Below are 25,483 nucleotides of genomic sequence, written 5' to 3'. Positions count from 1 at the left end.
CTGGAGTCATTGCAATGGGAAGGTGGGCCTGGAAGGAGTTTCACCAGAGGAATTTATTTCTGATTCTATCATCAGCTCTCCTGTGCTTCTGCTTCACATGAGCTGCATTGTTCCTGGCTGCTTTTCTTTGCCCCTTCCTTGAAGAAATGCCCAGTCCCAGGCTGCTGCCTGAGTCCACACAGCCAGGGCAAGGTGGCTGGTGCTGTTCCTAGGGCTTCTGAAAGGCTGGAGAGTCCACATCCTTTTCAGTGAAGGGGAGGGTGTTTCCATGTGTTTCACTTGTGCCCACTTGTGAGTTTATTTGGAATGTGATCCAGACATATGCAAATCCATCTAGGCTTTCATGTTCACTCACTGCACAGGGAAACCTTCATTTCTCTGTTTGTTTTTGCGCCTGCAGACACCATAACAGGCAGGTTTTTGACCAGGAACGGTCAGCCTGGTCATGTTGCCCTCTATGTAAGTTGAAGATACATTATCTTTAGTAACTCTGAGCAGCTCAGTATTGCACTGTTTTGTTTTAGACTGCTCTGGAGAGCTGGGGGTGAGAGATTTTTTCCCAAGCTCACACTTCCGATGGGAGATTTGTTCCTGAGCTTACAGGAAACATCAGTTAAGCCCCAGAACTTGGTGAGCTACAGGTCCTGCTCGTCTAGCCTCAGCTCCCAAAACAGTTAAGCTACATTCTGGTTTCAGTGTTTTTTGTGCATCTCTTGATTACTGTGGTTGGATCTGCCCTTCGTGGCTGTTTTCTGAAGACTACTGATATGAACACAGCCATTCTAGAGAGAAGATCAGGAAAAGCTTTTTAAAATAAGCCCATCTCTGACCCATGTGCTGATAAAAGGCTCGTGCATTCTCTGTGGAGAGTTCCAATAAAAAATTATTATAAAGATAGCATCAGGAGACAACAGGACAAGAACAAAGGCACACAAGGCAGGAGGGGGACTGCTGTGCCTTCTCACTGCTGTATTCTGCAGCACTGAAAGCCAGCAGCTGCAGAGAGGTCTGATGATTCTATTTGCTTTTCTGAGATTTGTTCTCTCAATGTGCTGTTATAACAAGCCCACTAGATTGTTACTGGACACTTTGAGGGCTAAGCTGGGCCAGGCAGTTGCCAGTCCAGGTCAGCCCTTGAGCAAGTGTGCACATTGTGGCTGGCAGTGCTCTGTCAGGGCAGGAGATGCACAATGATGATGCAGGAGACCAGCTTCCGAGACACCTGAAGAAGCCTCATGCTGGAGGGACCTGCAGTTCTGCCTAAGGAGGAGGTTCAAGGTGGCAATGGTGGGCTGAAAGTGCTGATTCCAGGCCTGTGTGGCTCTGTGCTGCAGGTACAGCCCTGCAGGGCAGTGTGGGGTCTGACTCACCGGCTGCTGCAGGGATTGCACACAGTGCTTTGGCCTCTGAGGGCAGGCAGGAGAGTCTGCCACAGCTCAGCCCTCCTCTCCAAGGCACTGAATTTGTCCAGGGCATCCTTTCACAGTCTGAGATCAGGAATTCAATCTTGCCTTCACCTGAAGGGTGGCCCAGTTACATCTAATGCCTTTTCAGAGGGGCTTGCTCTGGCTTGTCCTTCTGGTGAAAGACAACAACTCCAGTTTTCTTCATTCCTCAGCTTCAGACCTGCGATGCTTTGGCACTTAGGGATGTGCACACAGACCATATGGTCATGCTGCATTCTTGTTCTCCTAATGACATCCTGGACTTCACTGTCTGGAACTTCACTGTTTTTCTACCCAGTGGCTTACTGTCAAGTCAGGTGTTTATGCTTGGGGCAAGGTGTTGCCTGAAGAAATGTAGCTCCTTTCATCTGGCTAACATGGCTAGCTCAGAATTGCTTCACACGGGGAAGTCCAGTTTGCCTAGTTCACACTCAGAAGAGAGATGGTTTATGAAGTGCTGTTTGAAGCTCCAGCCCTTGCAGGTGTTTAGCCTGTTCTCAGGAAAGATGAGCCAATGAAACAATGACTTAGTTATATTTGGTAAATCAGTTTTACTAATGCTGCTATCCGTTCTGGTGCATAAATTCCCCCACAATCCATACTGAATACTAAAAAAACCTGCTTCCCTTTTGTTTAAAAACACACAATAGTTGCAGTTTGGGCATTTGGAGCCTTTTGAATACTTAGACTGCATCAAACACAACAAAATGAAGTGGGGATCACGGCAGATGCCACTTTCTGGAACTATGAAAAATGGAAGGACCCTTGATATATTCTTCTCTGGCCTTGCTCAGAGAGGAGGTTTGAGGAGGATGACATCCTCAAGATGACAAAATGATTTGTCTGAAGATGGAATAAACTTAAATCTGGGAGTTGTGAGGTCAAGTCACACATAGAGATGTGTGCCCTTCAATGCAGTTATTGAAGTTGTACCTGTGCTCCTGTCTTGTGCCTTTACCCTCCTCTTCCCAAAGAAATATATATAAAAATTTGGGGGTGTAATCTCTCCTAGCAAATCTTTAATGTCTGGTCATCAAGCAAAATGGTGGGGATAAGCATGGACTGCGGCCTGTTAATGTACAAATTCATGTCCCACATGCTGCCCCAAGTACCTGTTAGCCTATGGACATATGGCTGCTCACTGATACATTCAAAGATTAATTTTTCCTTTGGTCTGCTTCTGCTGGATGTCTGTTTCCTGACTGATGCCTAACAGCATCCCTCTGGATGGCTTCGTCCAGGTACTATAGAGCAGACTTTGCTGTCTTGGGCAGACATGCTAGCAGTGCCATGAGATGCAGCCTCTGTTGCTTTGATGTTTGTTTCTCCCTTCTGATCACTTTGGCCAAATACCACCCACAGGAGAACTGCAACAAAGGTTCAGTCAAGAGAAGGAAAAGAATAGCATTGACTGAGGCTGAGTTTAAAATCTTTTATTATTTAGCTTTGCCAAACAGATAATGGAATCTGAAGTTGATTTGCTAAAATGTTTTGAAGTGGATGCCACCCCTGCCTGAGACAAAGAGGACCTCAGTGGCAGCAGGGACCTTAGGCTATGGCAGCAGTTCAAAAGAACACTTTTAATTTTGTATGCAACAATGTAAACTTCAAAAATAGTAAACTATAACCTTTCCCCCCCTTTTTACATAGCATGTGATCTATCACAGATAGAAATTTAATGGCGAACCAAAATCGCGTAAGTAAACATCCTGGTGCTTACAAGTTTCATAAAAAGTGTTACATTTGATGTAAATATCTTACATTTTTAACTCTTAACACTCACAATTATGGAGTAAAAGCAACTGGCGATTCACCCCCTTAGTCCATGCTCTCAGACTGTACATCAGCAACCACGCTCTTGCCAGCCCCTTGGATCATTTTCCGTCGGATCGTCCCACACGTGACCGAGATTTCCCTTCCCCACATTGGCATTGATCAAGCGCAGCTCCGCACAGGGGTCAAACCTGTGAGGTGAGAAGAGAACCAGGTCTCCTGCGCCCGCCCTTGCAGTGCCCTGGGCCCCACGCTCCCACAGGAGCCACGGCGTGCGCGGCAGGCACGTCTCGGTGGCGGTGGGAGCTTGGGGTCCGCCGGGGCCACCAACCTGAGCCCTGCCCTTGCAAGTGCCTCGCAGCAGGACCTGGTTCTGCGTGGATAAAGACAAGAGTTCTGTAGAAGGCACTGGATTTCTCTTGCATGATTTTAAACGTGGACTACAGTCATTTGCAGAATAAGGAGATTTGGGCTCTAGACTGCTTTCTCTCTATGCTTTAGTGCAAGCATTTTTTGCGCTTGAATTTTCCCTGTTTGCAGCGCAACATGCGCTCACCTACATAGAGTGATTTCTAAATCTTCCTTCCGCTCTTCCCCCCCTCTTCCCGTCCCCCAAAAAGTTTCCCTTTTTTTTGCTCCTTGAAAACTTTCAAAGTACAGCTCTGGTCAAAAATAAACATGTGATGTAGCATAGCATTTGTTTCTTTTAAATCACAGTGTGCAATGCATCATTCAGTACCTAATGTTCAAAATGTCTGCCCTGCTTTTCATGAAAGTCGTTCTTTAAAATAGCCTATGCAAATATATTTTGACTATATATTACATTCATTTAAAAAGAGAAGAGAGGTTCTTGGTTTGCAGTTTTTTTCAGTGTACTACTTAAGTGAAAGGTCAGATGTGAAAAAAGTACAAGCAAACTGGACATGCCAAGACTTGATGCTTTAGATGGTGATCATATCAAAACTGTACAGGTATGTACACCGTGTTGGACAGGTGTGCTTCTTCCCAAGAAAAGACCTTTGCATCATCATATATAACGTTAACCACAAAGTTTTGGTAAAAAGAGCATTTAATGAGCAAAGGATGACATGGAAGGGCGAGTTCTCCGGCTTTTATTAGGCAGTCCTGAAGCAATGTCTCCATTCCCTTCAGGAATTTCTTCCTTCTTCCGGACTTTGAGACGTGTGAGGAGCTTTATTACCCAGACATCCCATTCCTCTGGCAAGAGCAGCAGGAGGAAGCCCAGGCCAATAATGATGATGGCGATGACCCGGACACTATTGAAGACAATTTCACTGGTGTAGTGATCAACAACTGTGTGGGACATTGAACGGGTGTCATTACATGGGAAAAGGCTTTAGGACAGCATCCCCTGCCCTCCCCCTCACCTCCCCAGCTCTGAGGGCTGGCTGTGGCAGGAGAACATGGCCATGGAGGCAGTGATGGCAAGGGCACTCTTTCCTGCTGGTTCAGCACACAGCAGGGTACGTCCACCCACATTGCAGGAACTCCTGCTGAGGTGCAGGGACACAGAGAAAGGGGCATTCCCCTTCCCTGCATAGCAGCTCCTGGTTGCAAATTTTTCTTGTCACCCTGAGTGCCCTGTGAAGAGACCCTGCCCAAGCTAAGCCATCCACACACTCTGGAGGGATCACACCTTTGGTAGCCAAATGGGCCAGAGCAGTGCCCAGCTCTGTGTGCACTTAGTCAGTGTGAAGCTGGGAGCTGCCACCTGCACCCTGGCGCCAGCTGAGCGTGCTGGGTTTTAAGAGCTGCTTTAGGTTGGGATTGTGCCTGCACTCCCCTGCCCAGCCCTCTCAGACTCTGCAGTCTCTTGGCTTTCACTAAATTTCAGAAAAACTGTCAGAAAAATATACCATGCCATGTCCAAAATTGAACTGTCCAGTGTTCTTGATAAACACCCACAGTGTTATTTACCAAGGCAAGCAGAGTCACTATTACATATCTGCTCTAAAATGTAAGCAATTATATTTGTTTGAATTTAGTGTTAAGCCTGTCTTGAAGACATCATTAAGAACTGATTTCTGCTTTATCCAGGGGTTTTTATTCCAGCCCAGAGATGAATGTCTTCAAACTTACTTTGTTTTTCAGTATGCAGGCTTCTTCGGACAGTAATTTAAAAACCAATTTTAGGGATTATGAATATTCATGTAATATAACAACACATATTTGACGCATAAAGAATAAATTTTTAATCAGTCATCTCTGTAAGTCTTTGAGAGAAGGTGCAAAACATGTTTAATAAATCTATTTTCTTTCATCCCTGCTGTGTATTTGAAAGGCCACAGATTTAATGTATTAATTAAGATGCAAAAGACAGAAAATCGTACCTGCATTCACTGGGACACTCAGTACAATTCCAAGAGAAATCAAGGTGGGGTAGGTAATAGCAATCCCAAAATTTAGTAGAATATTGAATGCTGGTGAAGGAAAGAAAAATGTCTTTTAGTACAGTGAAATTAGGTAGAAGGAGTGTCACTTGAAACACTTATGCTTTATTACTCTATTTGTTGTTCAAATAAAGGGTACATCAGCATCTGTTGTTTTTCCTGAAGAGGACAAAGCTCTGTCTGCTGCATGGCCACCTGCCTGCGACATTGCTGTTTCTGGGGAGCTCTGTATCCCTCTGGAGCCCAGTGGCAGGATCAGGGTGGGTTTTGGGTACAGCCTGTCTCTCAGCATCATGTGCAGTAATTCCCACTCTTCATACTATCCAGTGATCCCCTTGGCCCTGCTGAAAGACTTAACACTCCTCATCTGGGAGATTCCAGCTGAACAGGAGCTTCTGTCTGGGTGCTTTTTTGTGCAAAAGCTGCCTCCAGTTGCAGGTGGAAGATGCTGTAAATCTAACCCTCTTCCAGGCAGGAACTTGCTAAATATAATTTCATACAATGAAATTATACTATCATTACTATGGAATGATTATAATATCACTCCATTGTAATACCATACACAGTTTGTGGGGTGTTTCATGACAGATTAATAATTGCTTTGGATCAAATTCACCCTTGTTTTAAGGTGATCAGCTTTAGCAGACTCAGGAGAGCCTTGCCAATACTGAGCTTGTTAGGAGCTGTCTTCCAGTAGTACCCATGTATTGCACATGCCAGGGATTGCTTGCCAAATTCTGCACCACTTTCTTACAGACAGCTTCCTCTGAGTCCACTGATAAGTAACCTGGAGGTACTTCTGAAGTTGTGATTGTTCAGGGTAAAAGGAGCTGGGACTCAAGACAGAGGTAGAGAAGAGCTATTTCCAGTGGGAATTAATATTTTAGGAGAGGGGATTCCATCATCCAGTGTAGGGACCAACTGTGGCAGTGAGTCAACACACCTAATTTAACAATGGATAACATCATGTTTCTGATTACCTTTAAAACTTAGATTGGCATCCCTCCCCTCTGGGCTCCTTTGGTGACACAGCAGTGGCAGCAGAAGAGAGGATTGCCACTTATCAAAATTTCCGTCACTGTGCAACACTATAATTTCACAAGTTTCCTCCTCTTTACGAGTAGCAATTAGCTACTACTGCAGGCAGCAGAGGCATTGGAGTCTGGCCTTGTCAAGCCTGGCCTAAGCTCCTTGCTGTGGGGATGCTGATGAGCCCCAGATAATACCCCTGCTTCCATCACAGCCCAGGCAAGTGTTACCTGTCTCTGTCACACAGAGTTCATGTTGGGACAAGCTTCACAGTTTAGTTCCACAGTCCCTTCTAAGAGACCCACTGTGTTTTGGTGTGGTAATAACAGCAGAAGCGAGGTCTGCTTTGGCCTTAGGAATAGACCCTCTCATAATATCTCAAGTTAATAATTAAGTTGAGAAGGGAAAACAGCTCCAGTACAGGAGAGGCTTGCAGTTTCCACCAGTGGCCAGTTTCTGGCACCCTCCTCCACCCCCAGCAGTGTGAGAGCTCCCCCATCTACTCACTCAATAAGAGAATTGAAAATCCGCAGAGGTTCCCCCAAGGAATGATGTCAAAAGAGCTCCAGTACTCCACTTTGGTAAAATAAAGGATGACAGGAATACAGGTAACAAAGAGGACATTGAAGACAGCTAACACAGACAGGAATAAGGCAGCTTCTCCAAATTTAGCACTGCCCAAAAGAAGTTTGAATAAAACCTAAAAGAGGAAAAGACATGGGTTTAATTTTCTTGCACCACCATCCCTGGAGGGCTGGTTCTGTTCTGGCACCTGTGCAGGGATGCTTGCCAGAAACTCGGGATGGCTTCTCAGGGAACTGTGGTGAGCAGCTTGTGTGGCCCAGCCTTTCCCCTCCTGGCACCCCTGGAACACAGGCAAGGGCAGCTGCCAACTGAGTCCATGCAGAAAGGGCATTCAGCACCTTTGTCTGTGACTGTCCTGAAAGGCAAGGTCACTAACCCTAACTTAGACCCTTCAGCCCTAGCTTAGACCCTTCACTATTTCACCTCCAGAAAACTTGACATTAAGAAGACTGTGGAGCAGGGCAGGGGGAGGAGATGAAGCAGTCTAGATGAAGAATCTCCCTGCATGAGACATCACTGGTCCAGGCTTTGGACAAGCACAGTCCATGCTGACTGGCTGTCCTTCCACCTTCTCCCTGGAACTCATCTCCAGGAGGCAGATAGAGCAGCAGCCCCATGGCCCAGAGTGCAGATGCAACCTGGGCAATGGGACTGCAGGGAGGGATTTAAAAGCTTTGGTTTGTTAGTGGGAAAAGAAAAAAAAACAAACCAGAAGAAATGAGGGCTGTGAGCAGCCCATGTGTGGCTGGGGACTGCCTGTGGACAGGTCCTGTCTGGAGTCTGCACTGGTTTTCACCACAGAGCTGCAGAGATTCTGTTGGATACCATGGTTTGGGAACAGTTTTCCTCTGCTGCTGGCTGCAGACCAGGACAGCCAATGGACTGTGACTGAGTGGTTTGTGCAGCACTGGCAGTCCCCCCACCAGTGTCAGTTCTCTCCTTTGCCTACACAGAGCAGGCAGGGCTGCAGTGCCAGCAGGGCTCTGCCATTCCCCCCATCCCATCACTGGCCAGTGCAGCTGTGATGCTGCTCTGCAATATGGAGCAAAATGTCCCAAAAGCCACTTACTCCTCATTGCCACCTGGGGACAGCTGTTGTGTTACGCCCAGCAGGGTCACCTCGACCTATCTTCCTACCCCAGATGGGCTCCGCTGCACGTGTGAGACCTGTCTGCCTGCAGATCTGCCTGTCCCTTCGGCACACACAGCTCATGGGAACTGAGCCAGACTCTGGAAAGCAAGAGCAGGGTGGCAGCAGCAGCAGTGGCAGCAGCAGTGGCAGCAGCAGTGGCAGCAGCAGTGGCAGCAGCATGTGCTGCACAACAAGCTGCAGAGCTTCATCTGTCCTGGCATGCAGAGCACACGGCAGGGTAACACCCTGCTGGCACTGCCACCACCACCCTCCTGTGCACGGGCTCTGGTGGAGCAGCCCTGAGACTCCCACTCCCAGAAAGAGTGGCAGGGTCATGGGAAAGGGAACACAAAGGCTCTAGCCTTTATTTCCTCTGGTCTGGTGGGCCATGTCTCTGGTCCTGCAAGGAAATGCTCTATTAGAGGAATGAGCTGTATGAAACTTCCTGACTTTCCTAATGTAAGACATGGTCTGATCTGACAAAGTCAGCAAAAAGTATCACAGCACGGTGCTGAGGGGCACAGGCAGATGCTTCTCAGTTTGGTCAGTTTCCCTGGACTGCTGGTGTTAGGGCTGCAGGGCTCTCCTGGCCAGTTCCTGTTGGATGACTGGTACAGTGCAACTCATGAGACCAGATGTCTACACCTCCTCCTGATCTACACATCCAAGCCAGGGTGGGCAAACCACACTTACAAATGCTTATTCCTCACTGTGGGCTGTGGCTCTGAGCACTACGAGCAGCACACAGGCAAGTGCCCAGAAGTGTCCCAGGCTGAGTGAAATGGCTCCGCTCAGCAGAGAAGGCTGCATCTTACACATAGTGCAGCTTACCCAGCTGCTCAGGTTGAGGTCTTGATTCACAGGCACGTGCTCTGCATGTTAAGGATGCAATTGCTTCCATGATAAGCAATGCTTTCAGCCCAACACAGGCTACATATGTTCCTGAAGGAGGACTGGCAAGGGGAGGTAACCAAATGACTCAGAGAAACTAAATCTCTGCAGGGTGCTTCCAGAATGAGTGCTTGAATCCAGGATCTATGGAAAAGCAGCTTCATTTTTTATGAAGGTGGGATGTCTGTAAATCCTCCCCCTGCTGGAGGAGCACTGGAGAAGATGATTCCAAGGAAATAGGAGTTTTTATCCTAAGAGAGAGCAGACATCAAAGCAAGGGAACACCTGAATGCAGTGCTGCAGAGCAGTGTGTTTACGGCAGAGCTCTTAAAGCAGGGCACATGGCACTGAACTGCACAGAGGTTTGCAAGCCAAAGTGAGTGATGAGGGTGGCAGGCATCTCTCTGGGGGGAGGGATCCAGGTGTGCTTACCTTGTAGAGAGCAGACATTGAGGCAGAGCCCACCACCAGGGCTATCCCAATAACGGAGTGGCTGTGAAACCCATCGGCGTACGTCATCATAACTATCCCTGCAATAGCAAATATAGCAGCCACAATCTGGTTGGAGACAAAGAAAGAAAGCAAGAAAGTGTTACTAGACAACCCCCACGATGGAGAAACAGGCAATGCAGATTTACATGCACAGTAAATCTGCATCATCTGCTTATGTAGAAAATAGTAGCAAGCCTGGGCCAATACCAGATGCTGCCTGCTCTTGTGGATTGCCTGGCTGCAGGGAAGCTGCAGGAAGAGCTGCAAAGGAGTGGCTGCTCCAGGCATGTGTGACAGGCCAGACTGCAGGGCTCAGTGCCTCCGACTGAGCTTCCCCATCAGTGGGTGCCTGCAGCCTGTGCATGACAATAATACACAAGTAATAATTCCCTGCAGCTTGCAGAAAAGGCTTCGAGTCCTGTTGAAGTTTTGGAGCAAAAACTTCAGAAATAAACTTATAGAAATAAATAGGGGAATAAAATTCATACAACTGCTTTCCAGTCTAGACGAGTAATTTCAGGAGTAGGAGGAGGTTTTTTCCAGCCAGCTATGCACACTGCAATGCCTGAGGGGTGTCTCCCAAACAGAAGGAACATTCACAAAGGCAGGGGATGCGCTGCCCCGATTTACCAGGGTGTGCAAGAAAGCTCTGGCTTCTCTGGGATTGTCCTTCAGCCTCTCAGGGTGTTAATTCTGGGGTGAATAGGGCTTTCTGTATGCCCAGGCTTCCTGCCCCTGCAGGGCTGTGGGGGATGCCCTGCTTACAGCACAGGCCTTTTGGCTGCACACTCAAGGTGATGCCTCCAAGATGACTGAGGTATTAGTTTATTTTGATCCACAGATGGGTAAGTGCCAGCCAGCTGTCCCCTCTGGCAGGACCAGACTGGGATTTTAAGCCCCATCCACAGGCTGCAGCTGCCTACACAACCATGAGCCTCCTCTCATCTTTCCTGCTTCCCATCAGAGATATACCAGGGCTGCAGGGGAAGGTCTGTGTGCGAAGCTCTGCTGCTGCCTGATCAGCAGGGTGTGGTGAGGTACCTCTTTGCCAGCTGCAGGTCCCAACCCCAGCAGCACCAGCAGCCTCTTCCCTGGGCTGAGCTGGGGCTGGTGCCAGGGGACACCCATACACCAGATAATCAGATCCTTTCCTCACACTGACATCAACACCTTCAATTTCCCCTAATAAAAACGGCCCATTTTTGCAAACAAAACCATATAAATTCCTCCACAGGGGTTGCTGTATAATGGCAGGATGGCATAAGGCAGAATACTGATTTATGGCTTGATCAGGGTGGAGCCCAGTACAAACTGCAAAGGCTGGGTATCCACACTGCAGATTTGGAGAGGTTCAGATACAGCATCTTGGCTTGCAGCCCTCTTGGCATCTGGTCTCTCTATGCAGCTGTGGGGCATAATTTGTAAAGTGAAGTTTTGTGGTGGTGTAACTGAGCTCTATGGTCCAGGACAGGCTTCTTTTTAAGGCAAAGAGAGAACCCCACCCTGCATGGCTCTGCAGCAGTGTGGGGCAGTTCTCTCACCAGTGTGCTGGTGCTTGTCAAATTCAAATTCAGAAGCACAAGAAAAAAGGGCATTGCATGAGACTAGCATGAGGCAGGTACAGAACAAGGAAAAAGAGATTTGCCTTCACCCAACACATAATTAGGTGAAGGAAAGCTTTGCCATTGCACCCTGTGGATGTGAAAAGTTTACAAGGATAAACTCATGGAAGAAAAAAATTCCATCAATGACTATGAGCTATAGAAACACTGCTTCCATCTCAGGAAGTCCTTGGGCCTCAAATTGTTGGAGGCTGGAAAGTCTCATGAGGAAATATCATGACAGGCTTTTCCTATTTAGACAGATTTTTCTACTACAGGCAGCTGGTGCAGGCAGGCTTCTGGGGCAGAGGCACCTTTGCTCTGACTCCCTTTGCTGTGGCTCTTGGGAGAGCCGCAAGGTGCATGGCTCAGGCTTAGCTGAAAGATGGCAACTCTGTGCCTTCCTTCAACATCACCTGTGCTACACATGAGTTGACAAAGAGTGGAAGATGCAGCATTTCCTGTAGCATCTGCTGCAGGTGTGGCTGTCCTCCTGTGAGCTGTGTGGGGCTTGTCCAGCCTTCACTGGAGGGCTGAGGAGAACCACAACCACATTCCAGCTGTGGCACCCAGCTGGCAGCTCCAGGTGTGAGGGAGGAGGAAGCCTGGCTCATCCCCCTAAGGCAGCTGTGATGCCTCTGCACTGGAAACCTGGGGGTGCATGCATGAACTGCAGAATGAAAAGTCTCCAGCTTTGCTTTTAACATCAGGAGCTGATCAGCTTCAGAGCACCTTCCAAGAGCCTGTGTTTGAGATTTGCTAGGAGATGTATTTCCAAGTGCCACAGGCAGATGTGCTTGTCTGTATGTTATGTACACAGGAGGCACTTGCAGGTGATGGCTCTCTTGGATCCTGAGCTGTTTTATTCATTGTACCATGGAGGGAAACACCAAAGTCAAAGATCAAAGCAAATAAATGCAGTCTGCAAACAGTTCTGCTGGGGCAGAGGTCCTTGCCTCTTCCATCAAGCGTGTCTCAAGTGTCAGATGAGTCTTGGCCTCCCTTTGCAGTGTCCTGTTGACCTGCCAGGGGTGCCACAGACACCTTCTCTGAAAGCCTGTCAGCCTTTCTATCCAGCACATTGTTAGTGGTGGTGACAGGCTGCTCACAGCACAGTGCCACAGATGTCTCAGCACTGCAGGGTTTGCAGAGGCAGTGCTGCAGGCACTCACAGCTTCATTATCTCTGGGTCTTTGGCAGCTCCCAGCCCAGCCAATCATTCCCTGGGCACAATGGGGGGGGGGGAATCTCAACTTCATTAGGGGAGATGAAGGCACTTAAAAGTACCTGAATGGCAAGGATGGGAACTTGTAATTGTTCTTACTTTAAATTCCAGCTAAATTGTGATGTATGTGCTTAGAGAGCAAGTAGTTGCCCTTCTGAAGGCCAAGTAGGATAATTGTACTTGCTTTAACCCCACTGAGCAGCTGCCTTTCTCACCCTGTCTCTGTCAGTGGGCATGAACAGGGACCCAAAGCTCTGACTGCACCCAAATGTGCAGTCAGAGCTTGGCCTGCTGCACTGGTGTGGGATGGAGCTGGAGTGTGGGAGGGCACTCTCCCCCTCGCAGCCTTGTCTGATACCCTCTCAAAGGGTGCTTTAGGAGGGTCAGCAACTCTGACTGACACAGTGTGGCCCCGAGTCACCATGTGGGGCTGTGTGGTGGCTGCAGCCCCAGGTCACTCCCAGGGAAGCCCTAGCAGCTGTCTTTCCTGCTGGTTGCCAGTCCCAGGAAGAGGGCAGTGTACTGGGGTCATCCTGAGGCTGTCCCCCAGCACTGACACTTTTTCTGCCTGTTGCTTTTCACATGGGCTGTACAGAAAAGAGAGGAAAGAGGGAAGAAAATTATTCTCTCCGAAGATCCCATGCAGAGAGGAATGCCCTGGCACTCCCACTGTGCCACACAAAGCTGGGTGGTAGAACTCTCTGCTGCCATGTGCCCTTCCAATCTCCAAGGACAAGTGCCTCCTCACTCTCACATTGCCACAGGTCAGGGTGCCACAAGTGCTTCAGAGCAAATAGCCCAGTCTGTCTGCAAACCCCTTCTCCCTGCACCCAGGTCCCTTGCTGGCCTGCCACCTGGGAAGGAGATAGCTTGTTCTTTCTTGCATTCAGGAGACAGCTGGGTTCCCTCTCAGGAAGCCCTCCTGCCACAATCTCACCAATGCCAGGTTCCACGGGGAGGGGCTGGAACACATGGCAGGGGTATCACACAGCCACCACTGCTCTGGCCCCTCTTCTGCTGCTCTGCTTCACTGCTGCTTTCCCAAAGTAGTGCAGATAGGGAACAAAAGACAGCTGGACATGGCCAGGACCAGCACTTGGGTCTGCTTCTCTGCTCCTTCCCCTCCTTCTGCCCCTTTGAGAAGGGAGGCAAACAGAACAGGATTCATCCCCCAGTGCATGTCCCCTGCCATGGCACAAGACAACCTTCCCAAGGGACTGCAAAGTCCCTGACCATCCTGGCTTTTCCATCATGGCCATCAAGTCAGGAGAGCCCAAGAAGCACCTGTGCTCCAGCATGTATGTGCCCATGTGGGTATCCCTGCACACACAGGTTGGCTTCTTTCCCTCCACACCACAGCTACATCCACGGTGGGAGGTGGCACATCCAGACTGAGGAACAGGCTGCAGGGGCAGACTACAGTGGTCACTCCTCCACACACCACCTCTCCTGGTGTCCCACCAGTGCTACAGCTGAGAGTGCCACAAGAGAGATGAAGACACAAAAATACCTTTTTTTATTTTCATTTATCAAAATGGCCAGCACATCCAGCTTTGGTAGCAATGAGACTTCCCCAGCTCCAGGATCATTTCAGGATAGTCTTACTTCTGCACTCAAAAATCACAGTTAATTTGTTTTGAGGGTAGGGCTACTTGGGCAGAGGGGTGGGCAGACACCAGCTGGCCATGCTGAGCTTTTGGCAGGTACATTTTGCAATCATCCCCTGAGCAGCCTCTTGGCTGCCACCACTGAAAGGCTGGCCAAGGTCTTCTGCCAAATTCTCCTGCCAGAGAGGAATACTTCCTGAAAAGTTAACTCTCAGCTATTCCATGCAACAACCTCTTCTTAGCACCACCAGCCAAGGTGGGTGAGCGGGGAGCTCCTCAAGTAGTGGGCAGGAGACAGGAATAATTACAGTTATTGCTGTTGATCTTGATTATTAATTAAGATCAATTGGTGAAGCAAGGAAAGAGGGACCCACTGGTGCCTTTTCCTTGCAGTTGTTCCTGGCCCTGGCAGGAGCTCCTCGGCCCTGGGGTGGTGGGTTACTCATCCACCCACTTTGCTGCCCAAGGATGTGATGTGCTGAGGGCTGCTGGAATGGCAAAAGGGTCAGCAGGGACCTGGGGGGTTTCTGATGAACCTTCTGCACATGGCTCTGCTGCTGCTGCTGCAGAGGCATTCACATGGGGTGCAGAACTAAAGGTGTAAGCAAACATTTGGGGTGCCACCAGAAGAGCAGCCTTGCGCTGCTGGCCAGATGCAACTCGCTGTGGACACCAACCTTCCATCAGTGACACGTGCAGACACGTCTGGGCCACGGGTGGGCGAGGGCAGCCCAGCTCTCCTCTGCTGCCTGCAGCTGCTGCACCTGACACAGGGGATGCAGAAGACAACTGTCCCACCCTGCAAGCCTGCTGTCACACGTGTGAAGGTGAGGGCCCTGGTAAATTCCCAGGATGGGACCAGAAGGGCATTGTGTGCAGGCAGGGCTTGCGAGAACGCACAGTTAGAAACACCCAGGTCTGGTGGCAGCCTGGGAATGGTCACTTGGAGGGCACTGGCAGGGGCTGACACACATCCACAGCAGCATGGAGACAGCACATATCCTTTGTGACACACACTGGAGCAAGTCACCTCTTTCCTGAAGGAATGTGCCCAAAGGCACTGGGCTGGGGGAGCCAGGGGCTCCAGGAGCTCACAGGCACCTGGGAAGGCTGCAGGGAAGGATGCAGGGAATGATGCAGCCCTGCTCCACAGGGACTTCTGTGCCCACACAGCTGTCTGCATGGGTGCTGCTTGAACCAGCTGGCAGGAGGCAAGGGGTAAAGGAAAGACACAGGGTGAGGGGGAAGAGGGGAGACAGAGATAAGGAGTCACTTACCCTCACTCCCATGAACCTGTCCCTCAGAACGATCCATGAAAGCAAGAACACAAAAGCTTTGTTGCAGCAGAACAACACGGAGACATCCGTAGTGTTTATTTTCTTTATTGCATGTAAGTAAAGGTAGTTTGTGAGTGTCCAAAGAACACCAAAGGGTGCTGCCTTGGTAAAAAACACCTTCAAAGTCAAGCCATTGTCTCCAAAAAATCGGCAGCACTCCCTAAAACAAGGAGAGAAAGGCAGTGTTATTACATAAGCCAGTCACAGTCTGCAGCAAATATATGGCTTTTTTTGCTCCTCTTCTTTTCCTTTGGGGAAAGAGAGGCACACACCTTAAAGAGAGGGAAAAAACCAAGTTTCAGCTTCTGCTGCAACAGCCAGCACCTGCACAGGGTACAAACAGGCAGGGGCTGCAAACAAGGGAGGGGGCTGCAAAGAAAGAGCAAAGGGAGAGGTGATGACAGGAGGTGAAATCTCACTCTTCCCATCAGTCCCTTCTCTTGTGTGAACATCTTGAAGCAGTGTGGGGCCATCCTCCTCCCTTCACCCCTGTGGGCACCTGGATGCTGAGGGCCCAGGCTTGGCAGCAAAGCCCCTAGCTCCCTGCTCCTGCTGAAACCATGGGAAGCTGATCTGCTGTGTGGGGCTTGGAAGAAGCCTTGCAGGAGCCTGGTCCAGGGTTTTTCCACCCAGGGGGAGGGACCTGGCTCAAATCTCCAGCAGCATCAGGGCAGGAGCAGGAGGGGGTGGCAGGCAGCTGCCTGAGGACACAGTCTCAAGCTATGTCAGGGAAGGTACAGGTTGGATATAAGGAAGAAATTTTTCACTGTAAGAGTAATAAAGTACTGGAATGCTCTTCCCAGGGAGGTGGTAGAATCACCATCTCTGGGTGTTTAAAAAAAGACTGGACATGGCACTTGATGCTATAGTCTAGTTGAGGTGTTAGGGCATAGGTTGGACTCAATCTTAGAGGTCTCTTCCATCCTCATTATTCTGTGTGGTTCTGTGGGAGGTGAGAACATGGCATGGCAGCAGCTGGGGACACGCTGGAGCAGCTGGAGCAGCAGTGGGGAGTCAGGGGCTCATGTGTGCACTCCAGGCTGGGGATGCTGTGAATCCCTGAGCAGGAGGCAGCCTGGGCAGGTTCAGCCCGGGCCCAAAGAGCAGAAGCACCAGCAGTCTGTCTGTGTCCCAAATGTAGCACAGGACACAGGAGGTGATGGGGTGCAGCTGGGGCCTGCTGGCAGGGCTGGCATGGGGCTGCAGGGCTGGGGGGAACCCATGCTGCATGGAAATTCGGGAACACACAGAAGCGATGAATCAGCCTGGGGGTTGGGGCTGTGCCAGCAGCCTGCGAGGTGTGTGTGGGGCAGCCAGCACAGTGCCCTGGCCTGCACTGCCATTGCTCCTTTCAAACTTGCAACCTCCCCCGGGCCCTGAAGTTCTTTATTGGGGTGTTCTGACAAAACCTGGCCAGAATTAAATTTCCTGCTGACAATGATGGACAAATAGTTTTTCACTGCTGTCATGAATTTCAAGCTGTTTGTTTCCTGAGACTGGGCATGTAAAGATCATTATTTGGACACTGATGAAAGCATTATTTTGATCTACTTTCCCAGAAGACAGGGCTGTACCAAATGAATACCTAAAAAACCCCATCCATTCTTTGAGCCACTTCAGATCTCTGCATCCACAAGTCTACATCTGCTACAGCAAGACTGGAAGGCAGAGGAAACACATTTTTTGTGTTTATTGGGTTTTGTTGCCTGCCAGGCCTTTGTATCAAATCATAGCTATGCAGAACTTGCCCATCTCTGGATGTGATGCCCCTGTACTTTGGCTGCTGTACATGGACTCTTTCATTGGAGCTGCTGGTTCTGCATTGTGTCCCTCAGTGTCCCTTGTCCTCTGCAAGACTGCCTGCTGGCAGCAGCCTATTCCCTGCCAAACCTGTTAACTGCCTCTCTGCATCAGCAGAAGAGCTGCCCATCTGCACTGCAAACCACAGCCTGACTTCCCACCTGCTGGAGCTGTGCTGGGCTGCTCAGGGATGCTCATGACCCTGACAGATGCTGCCTGCGCTCAGCAGTATCCATTCTTCCCTTCCACAAACACTACACCCACTGCAGGTCTGGCCTCCAGTCCTGCACAGCGCTGGCTGTACCAGGCACCTGCCACAGGGGACACAGGGAGTGCAAAGGGAAGCAGAGGCACACTGAAAAAGCCAGTCCCAAACTTCATTTAACCTGCTTCCTAAGACACCATGGAGGGTTTCACAGCCAGGTGTCATAGGCAGCCAGCCTCATGCTCTCAAAACAAAAAACCACAGGCAGAGGTACAATTAAATGACATGAAACAAGAGTAGTATGAGAGGAACAGGAAGGCCGTACTCAAATGAAAGGACAAAAATGGAATTTATGTTGGGATTCATCCTGGGGGAAAAAAGTTCCTCCTGCCAACAATCTGTTCCCCACATATAGAATTGGCTATCACTATTTCATATATAGCAGAAAGATGTGCTTTTACTGTTTTGTGGGCCTGATTCTTGTCTAGTAAATACCACTGGATTCCTATCGAATCACAGCCTGGATCCCTGAAGCATCCAGCATAGTGCCCCAAAGGACAGCCTTGCCCTGACATGGATCATGACCCTGAGCTGCAGTGCCCACTTTGGGAATCTCTCTTTGCCCTATACAATACCAATGTACAGCTCCTTTTAGCTGTTCTGGCTGGCTTCACCAAGCATGAATTACATCTCAAAGGCTGGCTCCAGCTTTCAAAGGAGACCTCCTCATGGCAGATTTCCTTACCCAGCACAGAGGACTCCTAGGGACGTGGAGGGTGCTGCCAGCCATGCACCCTGCTGTTCTAAATAGGGGCACTCCAGCAGATGGGTTAGATGCTGCCTTGGACCTGGCACCTTCAGCAAAGCAAGAGGAGCATCTGGGAGAATGTGGCACGTTTTGTGCACCAGAATGACCATGTGCCATACAATAAACCTCTCACAAGTAATTGTCTCCCCAGGTTTGCCACTGCTTACTGATTTTTCCTTGGTGCTGTAGCACAGCTTGTGAAGCCATACCATGAAGAGTTTGATGAAGAGAGTTTTCAGTGAGTAATGGTAGATAAATAGTTACAGGAAGTGAGGCAGGACTGTGGTAGAATCTACACTGTAAGCTCAAAACAGTCAGGGATGACTCCAGAAAAAGCAACCTTCAGCTTAAATATTTGGACAGAGCATTTGAACACAGCTGTTCCTGCTGTCCAATAATCTCTGGACCAGCACAGACACAGACACATCCACCATGTCAACCCCCACACTGGGTTAAAAGAGAAATTGTCATCTTAGACTGACCAAACCTATTCCTGGTCACATCACCAGAAATCCTGCACCTGCTGCTCTCACCTTCCTCCTGAAACCAGAGACTGCTTTGGTACTCTCTCAATGATACAGTTTTGCTTGCTGGGAACACCCTGCTCTGCTCATGAAACAGTGGGACTTTGGGTGTGGACAACAGCCAGAAGGGCTACAGGGGAAAGCAGATGCAAAGCTCAGGTGTGCCCTGACCCTGTGGATCCCCAGTTCATGCTGAGCATGGCTTCTCTTTGGCAGAGAAGCTGCCCTGCAGAGCTCCTCTGCTGAGATCATCTCCCCTGTATTCTCTGTAATCCTCTATGTGAGGGGTAAATTCCTGCAAGTGTGGAGATGTGTGCAGGTAAGGTGGCAGCACACAGCAGGGAGCTGTGACATTGCAGGGTCTAATGCTGCATTTTTTTGAGATAAACCATCTTCCTGCATTATTTTACTCAATTCTGCCATCATGAACTGGCACTCCATTGTATTCACAGCAATTGGTTTAAAATATAAATGGAAGGCATTAGCAAAGGAAACAGCCTTTGTTATGGTCTGTGTTAGACTGGAATGGAATGTCAGAGGAAGGAGACTGGAAGGGAATTGTGCTGGTTTAATTGCCACAGCAGCAATACAGAAAAGTTTGCTTCCACCTACAAGTGCCACATCCATGTTCAGACAACCTCAAGGCTGCTACGGTACTACAGGAATTGGATATTCTGGATATTGGATATTCTGTATCCAGGATATTGGAATTCTGTAGCATAAAAGATGCCACAGAAAAGCCTGAGGCACAGCAATCTTTTGTTTGTGTCTTAACTCTAAATTGTTTGCTGGTTTCTTTAGCTTTCATGTACTAGGTCTTGTTCTTCACACTCTTTTTAGTGTGTATCTTCATTAACCCAGCAAATGGCAAATTAGCTCTACTCCATTAGGCAAGTCTCCAGCACAATACTTGCAGAATAACTCCGTCACTGGAATCAAGCATCCCCAGTAAAGTAAATCAGAAGTCATCAGTGCCAAAATTCTGTGCTAAGTAAGAGTTAATTATATGGAAAGCAGGTGCTGCATTCAAATAAAACTTGCAAATGAAATATGACAGTAAAGCTCCACTTTTTCCCCACTGAGTTAACAATTATATATTTAACACTATTCACCTTCCACTGCCTCTTTTGTCTTTTAACCATTGCTAGGCAGTCGTGATGCTTCCCCACTTCTCTGAACCTCGTGCAAATGGATTTATAAAATCTTGCCAACACTGGAATGAATGCTTTTCCCCCTATTCTGAAAAAAGAAAATCCCACCTATGAAGAGAAAAGGTAGACAAGAATGAGAAAAAGTACACAGAGTGTGCTGCACCAGGCCAGGGGTTTGGTCTCTTGATAGTCCCTGCAGGACAAGCCTATGCTAAAAAGCCACTGAAACTGCCATTACATCTTTGGAAAATCTGCACTAAAGTAGAAAATTTCTGGGAGTAATACACATCCTCAGGGAGTACTTTGCACAAGCCAGTTATTTCTCCTTTCCAGACTGTTAACTTTTGCTAGAATTTTTTCATTGTCTCAGTGCTCACGCTGCAGCCTCTTCCTCCCAAACAGATTTGGATCTGCTGTTGTTCTTAGAGGGTAATATTATTTCTTTGTAGACTGTGCTTCTTTCTTTGACCTTGCAAGGTCTGTACCTGCAAATTGAATTTGGCTAAATTGCTTCTGATTTTCAGCAGAGTGAGCATCACCTCCCTGGAGCACAGCAAAGCCACCACTGTGCCAGTGAATCCTTCTTCTTGATTAGAGATTGGCAGGCAAAACGTGTTTTGCTAATCCCAGCACCAATGAGGCCTGCATGGATAAATAATCTGCAGATGTGCAACAGTCTTACATTTTCTGTTCAATGTACAAAAAAAAAAAGACATGGACTAAAATGTCATGCCATGTCTTCTGGGAGGACTTGCAAGCCAGTTGTAGGAGCAAAAGAAAAGCAGACAGACAAGATGTGTTGACAGTAATAGGAGAGAAGGAAACTAGACTCAAGTTTAATTTCTCCCACTGAAAAAACCTCACAAGGATGGTTTTTTGTAATTCATCCTGTTAGGATCACAGCATCTCTCATGCATTAAGCTCACAAGTGGAGGCAAGTATGACTGCTGTACAGATAAAATGCAAGCTAACTCAATATATTCTTCAAGAATGCTCTCCAGGAAAGCAAAGATGTGTTTTGCAGAAAAAAGGATCATGTCTCCAGCTTTGCTTCTTTCCCCTTTGAGCCAGCACTGACCCAAAGAGTAGCCATGACAAAATAAGCCTCTCAGATGGGTGGACTTCAAAGCAGTGCAAGAAAAGGTTGAGCTCATGAAGCCCATTTTACAGATGTGCAAGCTGGGGCCCAGAGAAGCAAAGTCTCTGGGTGATTTGAAGTGGCAGGATGAGGGCTGCCTGTTGATTGCACCTTCAGAGAGATGGGGATTTGCTTTTCCTGCATGTTTATTTTAGTGCCAGCTCCTGTTTCTTATCAAGACAGTCCCTGAGCACCTTTTTCCTGAGTCACCACAGGTTCACATGCCAGCAGAACAGTTGCACGGAGGCTCCTGTGGTGTGTCCCAGATCATAAATGCTGTGAATAAACCTGCTGGCCTCAGTACTTTGCACAGAGATGCCCAGGACTCCTGCCATGGCTTTTATTGCCCTTTTATTGCTGCTCTGAGGCTCCTACAACAAAACCTGGGTACCTGTGTTTTTCCTCAGGAAAACTGCCTCCAGGTGCTGGGAGGGCACAAGTTTCTCTTGTGGCACAGGTCTGAGAGCTGTCCTGGGTGTGCTGCTGTGCCCTGCCTGCCGTGCTGCCTGCAGTGCCCACTGAGGAATGCTGCAGCCCATGGCCAAGGACCTATGGCTCCTCAGAGGTGTCTGTACCTATCCAGTCTGTCTGTACCTATCCAGTCTGTCTGTGCTGGGGCTGCACACTGAACTAGGGCTGCAAACCCTGGCCCTTCAGCCTCCTTATACCCTTCCTAATGGGAATGGCAGCACTGCAGCCCCGGAGGGAACATCAGCGCCAGTGACAGCCCTGGATTCTGGAGATGGATACAAAGGGTGGCTTATCTGAAATACTCTAATGGCTTTTTAATGCCCATCATCAAATGTACATTTTTCTGTAAGCACATTATTAAATGCAAGAAATTACCACAGAAGTCAATCAAGCATCCAGCTGCCCCTTTTAAATGTCTATGCCTGAGACTGACTTGATTACTTGTTTCTACACTTGGTTTGGGGCTGGTGTTCTGCCTTTAAACTTTTATCTGTTCTGGGAGTTTCCAACTCATTTGCAGAAAATACATTCTGATAGGCAATGGAATGAGAAAATTGTTTTCTCTTAAATGAAAGAAAAAAATAAATGAAATAAAAAATCCAGAGACTGACCTTCTCTGAACTAGAGAGACAGAAGCCATTGGTTTTGCTCAGCACTGCACACGTGCCATACTAAACATTTGCACAATAAATGGTCCCAGGAAATGCTTAGCTATGGATTTACATAATAGACCAGAATGGCTCCAAAAGAAGCAAATAATACAAATCTTACAAACCACCTGAATACACATTTTCACGACAAGTCTTAGAACAGACTCAGAAACCTTAATGAAAGACTGTTTAAACTAACATTTAAATAAAAAAGCTTTAAAAGAACAAGACCAAACCACATTTCAGAAAATGCAGCAAGCATTCCTGGCAAGAAGAAGCTTTTAGTGTGACAAGATTCCTTCAGCAGTCAGGCAGCTGAAATTATCATGAATTATCCAACATTTTCTGCCTTTAGACCCCAGGGGTACCCAGAGCTGAAGTACTTTATGCTCGTCTAGACAACCAGCATTATACAAATAAAATGTAAGACTGTTGCTGTGTGCAAGCTCCAAACATCCACAGACCAGGCAGGCATCACACTTGAACACAGAAATGAGCTTTTTAGTTACACTCAAAGATTGCTTTGTGAAGCACCTTTATGTTCTGAGCCCATGAGAAATGCAGCCCTTGACTCGATCTGGTGAAGCACCCACGGTTGGCCTCAAATCTTTGTTAGAGCCCAGCAGAGCAGAGGCCAGGAGGGGAATGAAAGCCTCAAAGGCTCCTGGGGGTTACTGGCATGCCCACAGTGCAAGCAGAGGGACAGCTTCTGCTTCTGAGCCAGGGCTGGAGGATGAGCTGGAGGGAACTGACCCATTTGCACAGTGGGCTGTGATGAAGAGTATGTCAGGACCCAGAACCAGACAACCCAAATGGAGAACAGGCTGGGCTGCCAGCTCCAGCAGCACCACGGAGAGCCAGGCACAGGCACAGGCAGGCAGGGCAGGGTGTGAGGAGCAGTTAATGATCTGTATGGAAGCAATGACAATCCTTAGGGAGCTGCAGAGCAAGCTGAGAAAATGAGCAGCGCCGCATCATCAGACAGCATTTACTCAAGAGTTCAAAAAAGCCCAAGAATGAAATAGGGAGTTCATATCAGGGCTCTGTAATTCCCTTAAAACAGCTTTCTTGCCCAAAGCAAATGTCACATTGATTCTTTAAATCCAATTTGTGCAGTGACTACGGCTGGCCATAAAATTTGAAGATGACCATTGATTGCTAGTTAAACTGTGCACTTCTTCCTCCTCCTGGCTTCATCAAGGAGCAACAAGGACAGGGAGTGCCCAGTCCAAGGAGCATGCTGGCACAGCCAGGTGTTGCAGGTATTTTCATCCCAGGAGATTGGCTGGTGAGCAGATGTCCTTAATGCCTAGGCCCAGCAGGAATGCTCCTGCTTGTACCATGCACCTCGTGGCTGCTGCCATCCTCCAAACCAGGATGCTGACTGCTGGCAGCAACTTAGTGCTGATGAATTCAGACCTTCCTGAGGATCTCCCGCTGCACCAGTCACATGGAAGTGCCCTGGGGCTGCTGGGTCTCCAGAGAGACCATTCCCCTAAAGGCCCTTGCTCCTCACTTTTATCCTTTGCAGCTGCAACTAGAAAAGCAACTAGAAAAACCCCTGGGGCTCTGCATGCCTGAAGGGAAGAACTCTCACCCCTGCAGGTGCAGCTTCTCCTGGACAGGGAGCAGCACAGCACCATAGCTCCTCAGCATCCCCAGCCTCCTCAGCCTCCTGGGCCCAGCTGGGGGAGCACACCCCAGCTCTGGGGAAGGCATCCCAGATGTCAGATCTGCCTCAGAGCCTTTGTTTCCTTGCCCACTGCAGGTGGGTGTTGCACTAAAGAGCAGGGGCTGTGTTTTGGGTGACTTGGGAGATGCACTGGCACCAAAGTCACAACTAAACTGTGTCCTGCATGGCCCAGTATGAATGGGTTTGCTAATGTTGGCCTTTAAAACGTTAGTTAATCAAACTGGTTTTTGGAAGGAAGCCTGAACCACAAACCCACCTTATTTTTAATGTAACCCAAGTGGATCAGACAATTGCCTGCAGGTCCCAGCAGTATGGAGAGGCCCTTTATGCAATGCTTCAGTACTTTATTTACTGCAAAGATTAAAAGCATGGAAAGCTTTCCATGGAAAGCACTTGGAAAGGGCACTAGGAGGCTGGATTTGAGGTCCATAGTGATGGTTTATCACAAATTTTCAGCGAGAGCTTGGACAAATCCCACAGGCAGCCTGTCCTCCCTTGGCATGGGGTGTGAGGGTACAGGCCTGCTGTTATTTCCCAGGGCTGTGCTGAGGTAAATGCAGCCAAGCATTTGTGCTGCATTCAGTGTGTGCTGAGGGACAGCAAATACAAACTGAGGCAGAGAAAACCCAAACATTCGACTCTCAAGGCTTTGACTGCCGGAGTCAAGAGCATCACTGCTCTCCATCACCATCCAAAATTTCCATTGACGTCAGTGATGTTCTGGGTGTGAAAGGCCTGCACACTCTGAAACTGTGCAGCAATTGCTTCTGGATATCTTAAGCATGGCCTGATGTGATTTAAATCCAGCTTGTCCTCTTCAGCTGTGACCTGAACCACTTAGTACTTTTTGGAAGGGTCAGAATGAAACTTTTAGGAGAAACTGGCCAGCTGGCCTTCTGCAAATTAGATTTTTGTAGTGGTTGGCATAGGCAGACCAAAAAAGTATGCAAGAATAAAATGCTTTTCTAGTAGTTGCTGTCTTGGCTTCTGTGCTCTGCTGATGTAGGAGTATGGTGCTGATAGGAAAGGGAGCAGTGCTGCTGTGCCTTGGGAGAAGGAACAAGACAAGAGGCAAAACAAAGAGGAGAAAATATCTAAGTGACAAAATTGGCTGTGCAAACACCCTGAGACAGCTGTTACTGAAACACACATATTTAATTTTCACCTTTATGCCTGTGAATTGTCAGACAGACTTAGTGTGGAGATTTGGCCCCAGCTGGGCAAAGCCCTGTCAGCCCTTGCTGCTGGCACTGCCAGCCTTGGGCCAAGGGCATAAACTAATCAACTTCACAGCCTAAGCAGTAATTGCTCAGCACCATGACAGGATACTGGGGAGACAGGACACAGGAGATACCAAAAGACACACCACTAACTTGGCAGCTAGTCTGTGAAAAGAAAGAAAGTTATACAAAGAAGAAAGCTGAGAGTTTGCTGACATAACAGAGAAGCTGACACAATGCACAACTTGCCCCTAGATGCATTAAGTAAACGGGACATAGAAAGGAAATAATCTTT

General features: G+C 48.4%; 1 protein-coding gene across 2 annotated transcripts in view; it reads right to left on the bottom strand.

Annotated features, from left to right (window-relative positions):
* Positions 1-3,940: 3,940 nt before the first annotated feature.
* SLC35F3 (solute carrier family 35 member F3) overlaps positions 3,941-25,483 on the bottom strand; it is a 160,800-nt gene continuing 139,257 nt past the window's right edge. For both annotated transcript variants that reach the window (XM_058802402.1, XM_058802403.1), the window contains 5 exons: positions 15,469-15,688; positions 9,699-9,824; positions 7,166-7,358; positions 5,570-5,659; positions 3,941-4,532 (listed from right to left, as the gene is read on the bottom strand). In XM_058802402.1, the coding sequence (XP_058658385.1) occupies positions 4,288-4,532; positions 5,570-5,659; positions 7,166-7,358; positions 9,699-9,824; positions 15,469-15,688 (874 nt within the window). In that variant the 3' untranslated portion in view covers positions 3,941-4,287. The remainder of the gene's footprint in view (positions 4,533-5,569; positions 5,660-7,165; positions 7,359-9,698; positions 9,825-15,468; positions 15,689-25,483) is intronic.

This window comes from Ammospiza caudacuta, chromosome 3 (assembly GCF_027887145.1).
Source record: "Ammospiza caudacuta isolate bAmmCau1 chromosome 3, bAmmCau1.pri, whole genome shotgun sequence".
NCBI classification, from domain to species: Eukaryota; Metazoa; Chordata; class Aves; order Passeriformes; family Passerellidae; genus Ammospiza; species Ammospiza caudacuta.
Note: the sequence above shows the minus strand (reverse complement) of the source record. Positions and strands in the feature narration are given on the sequence as shown.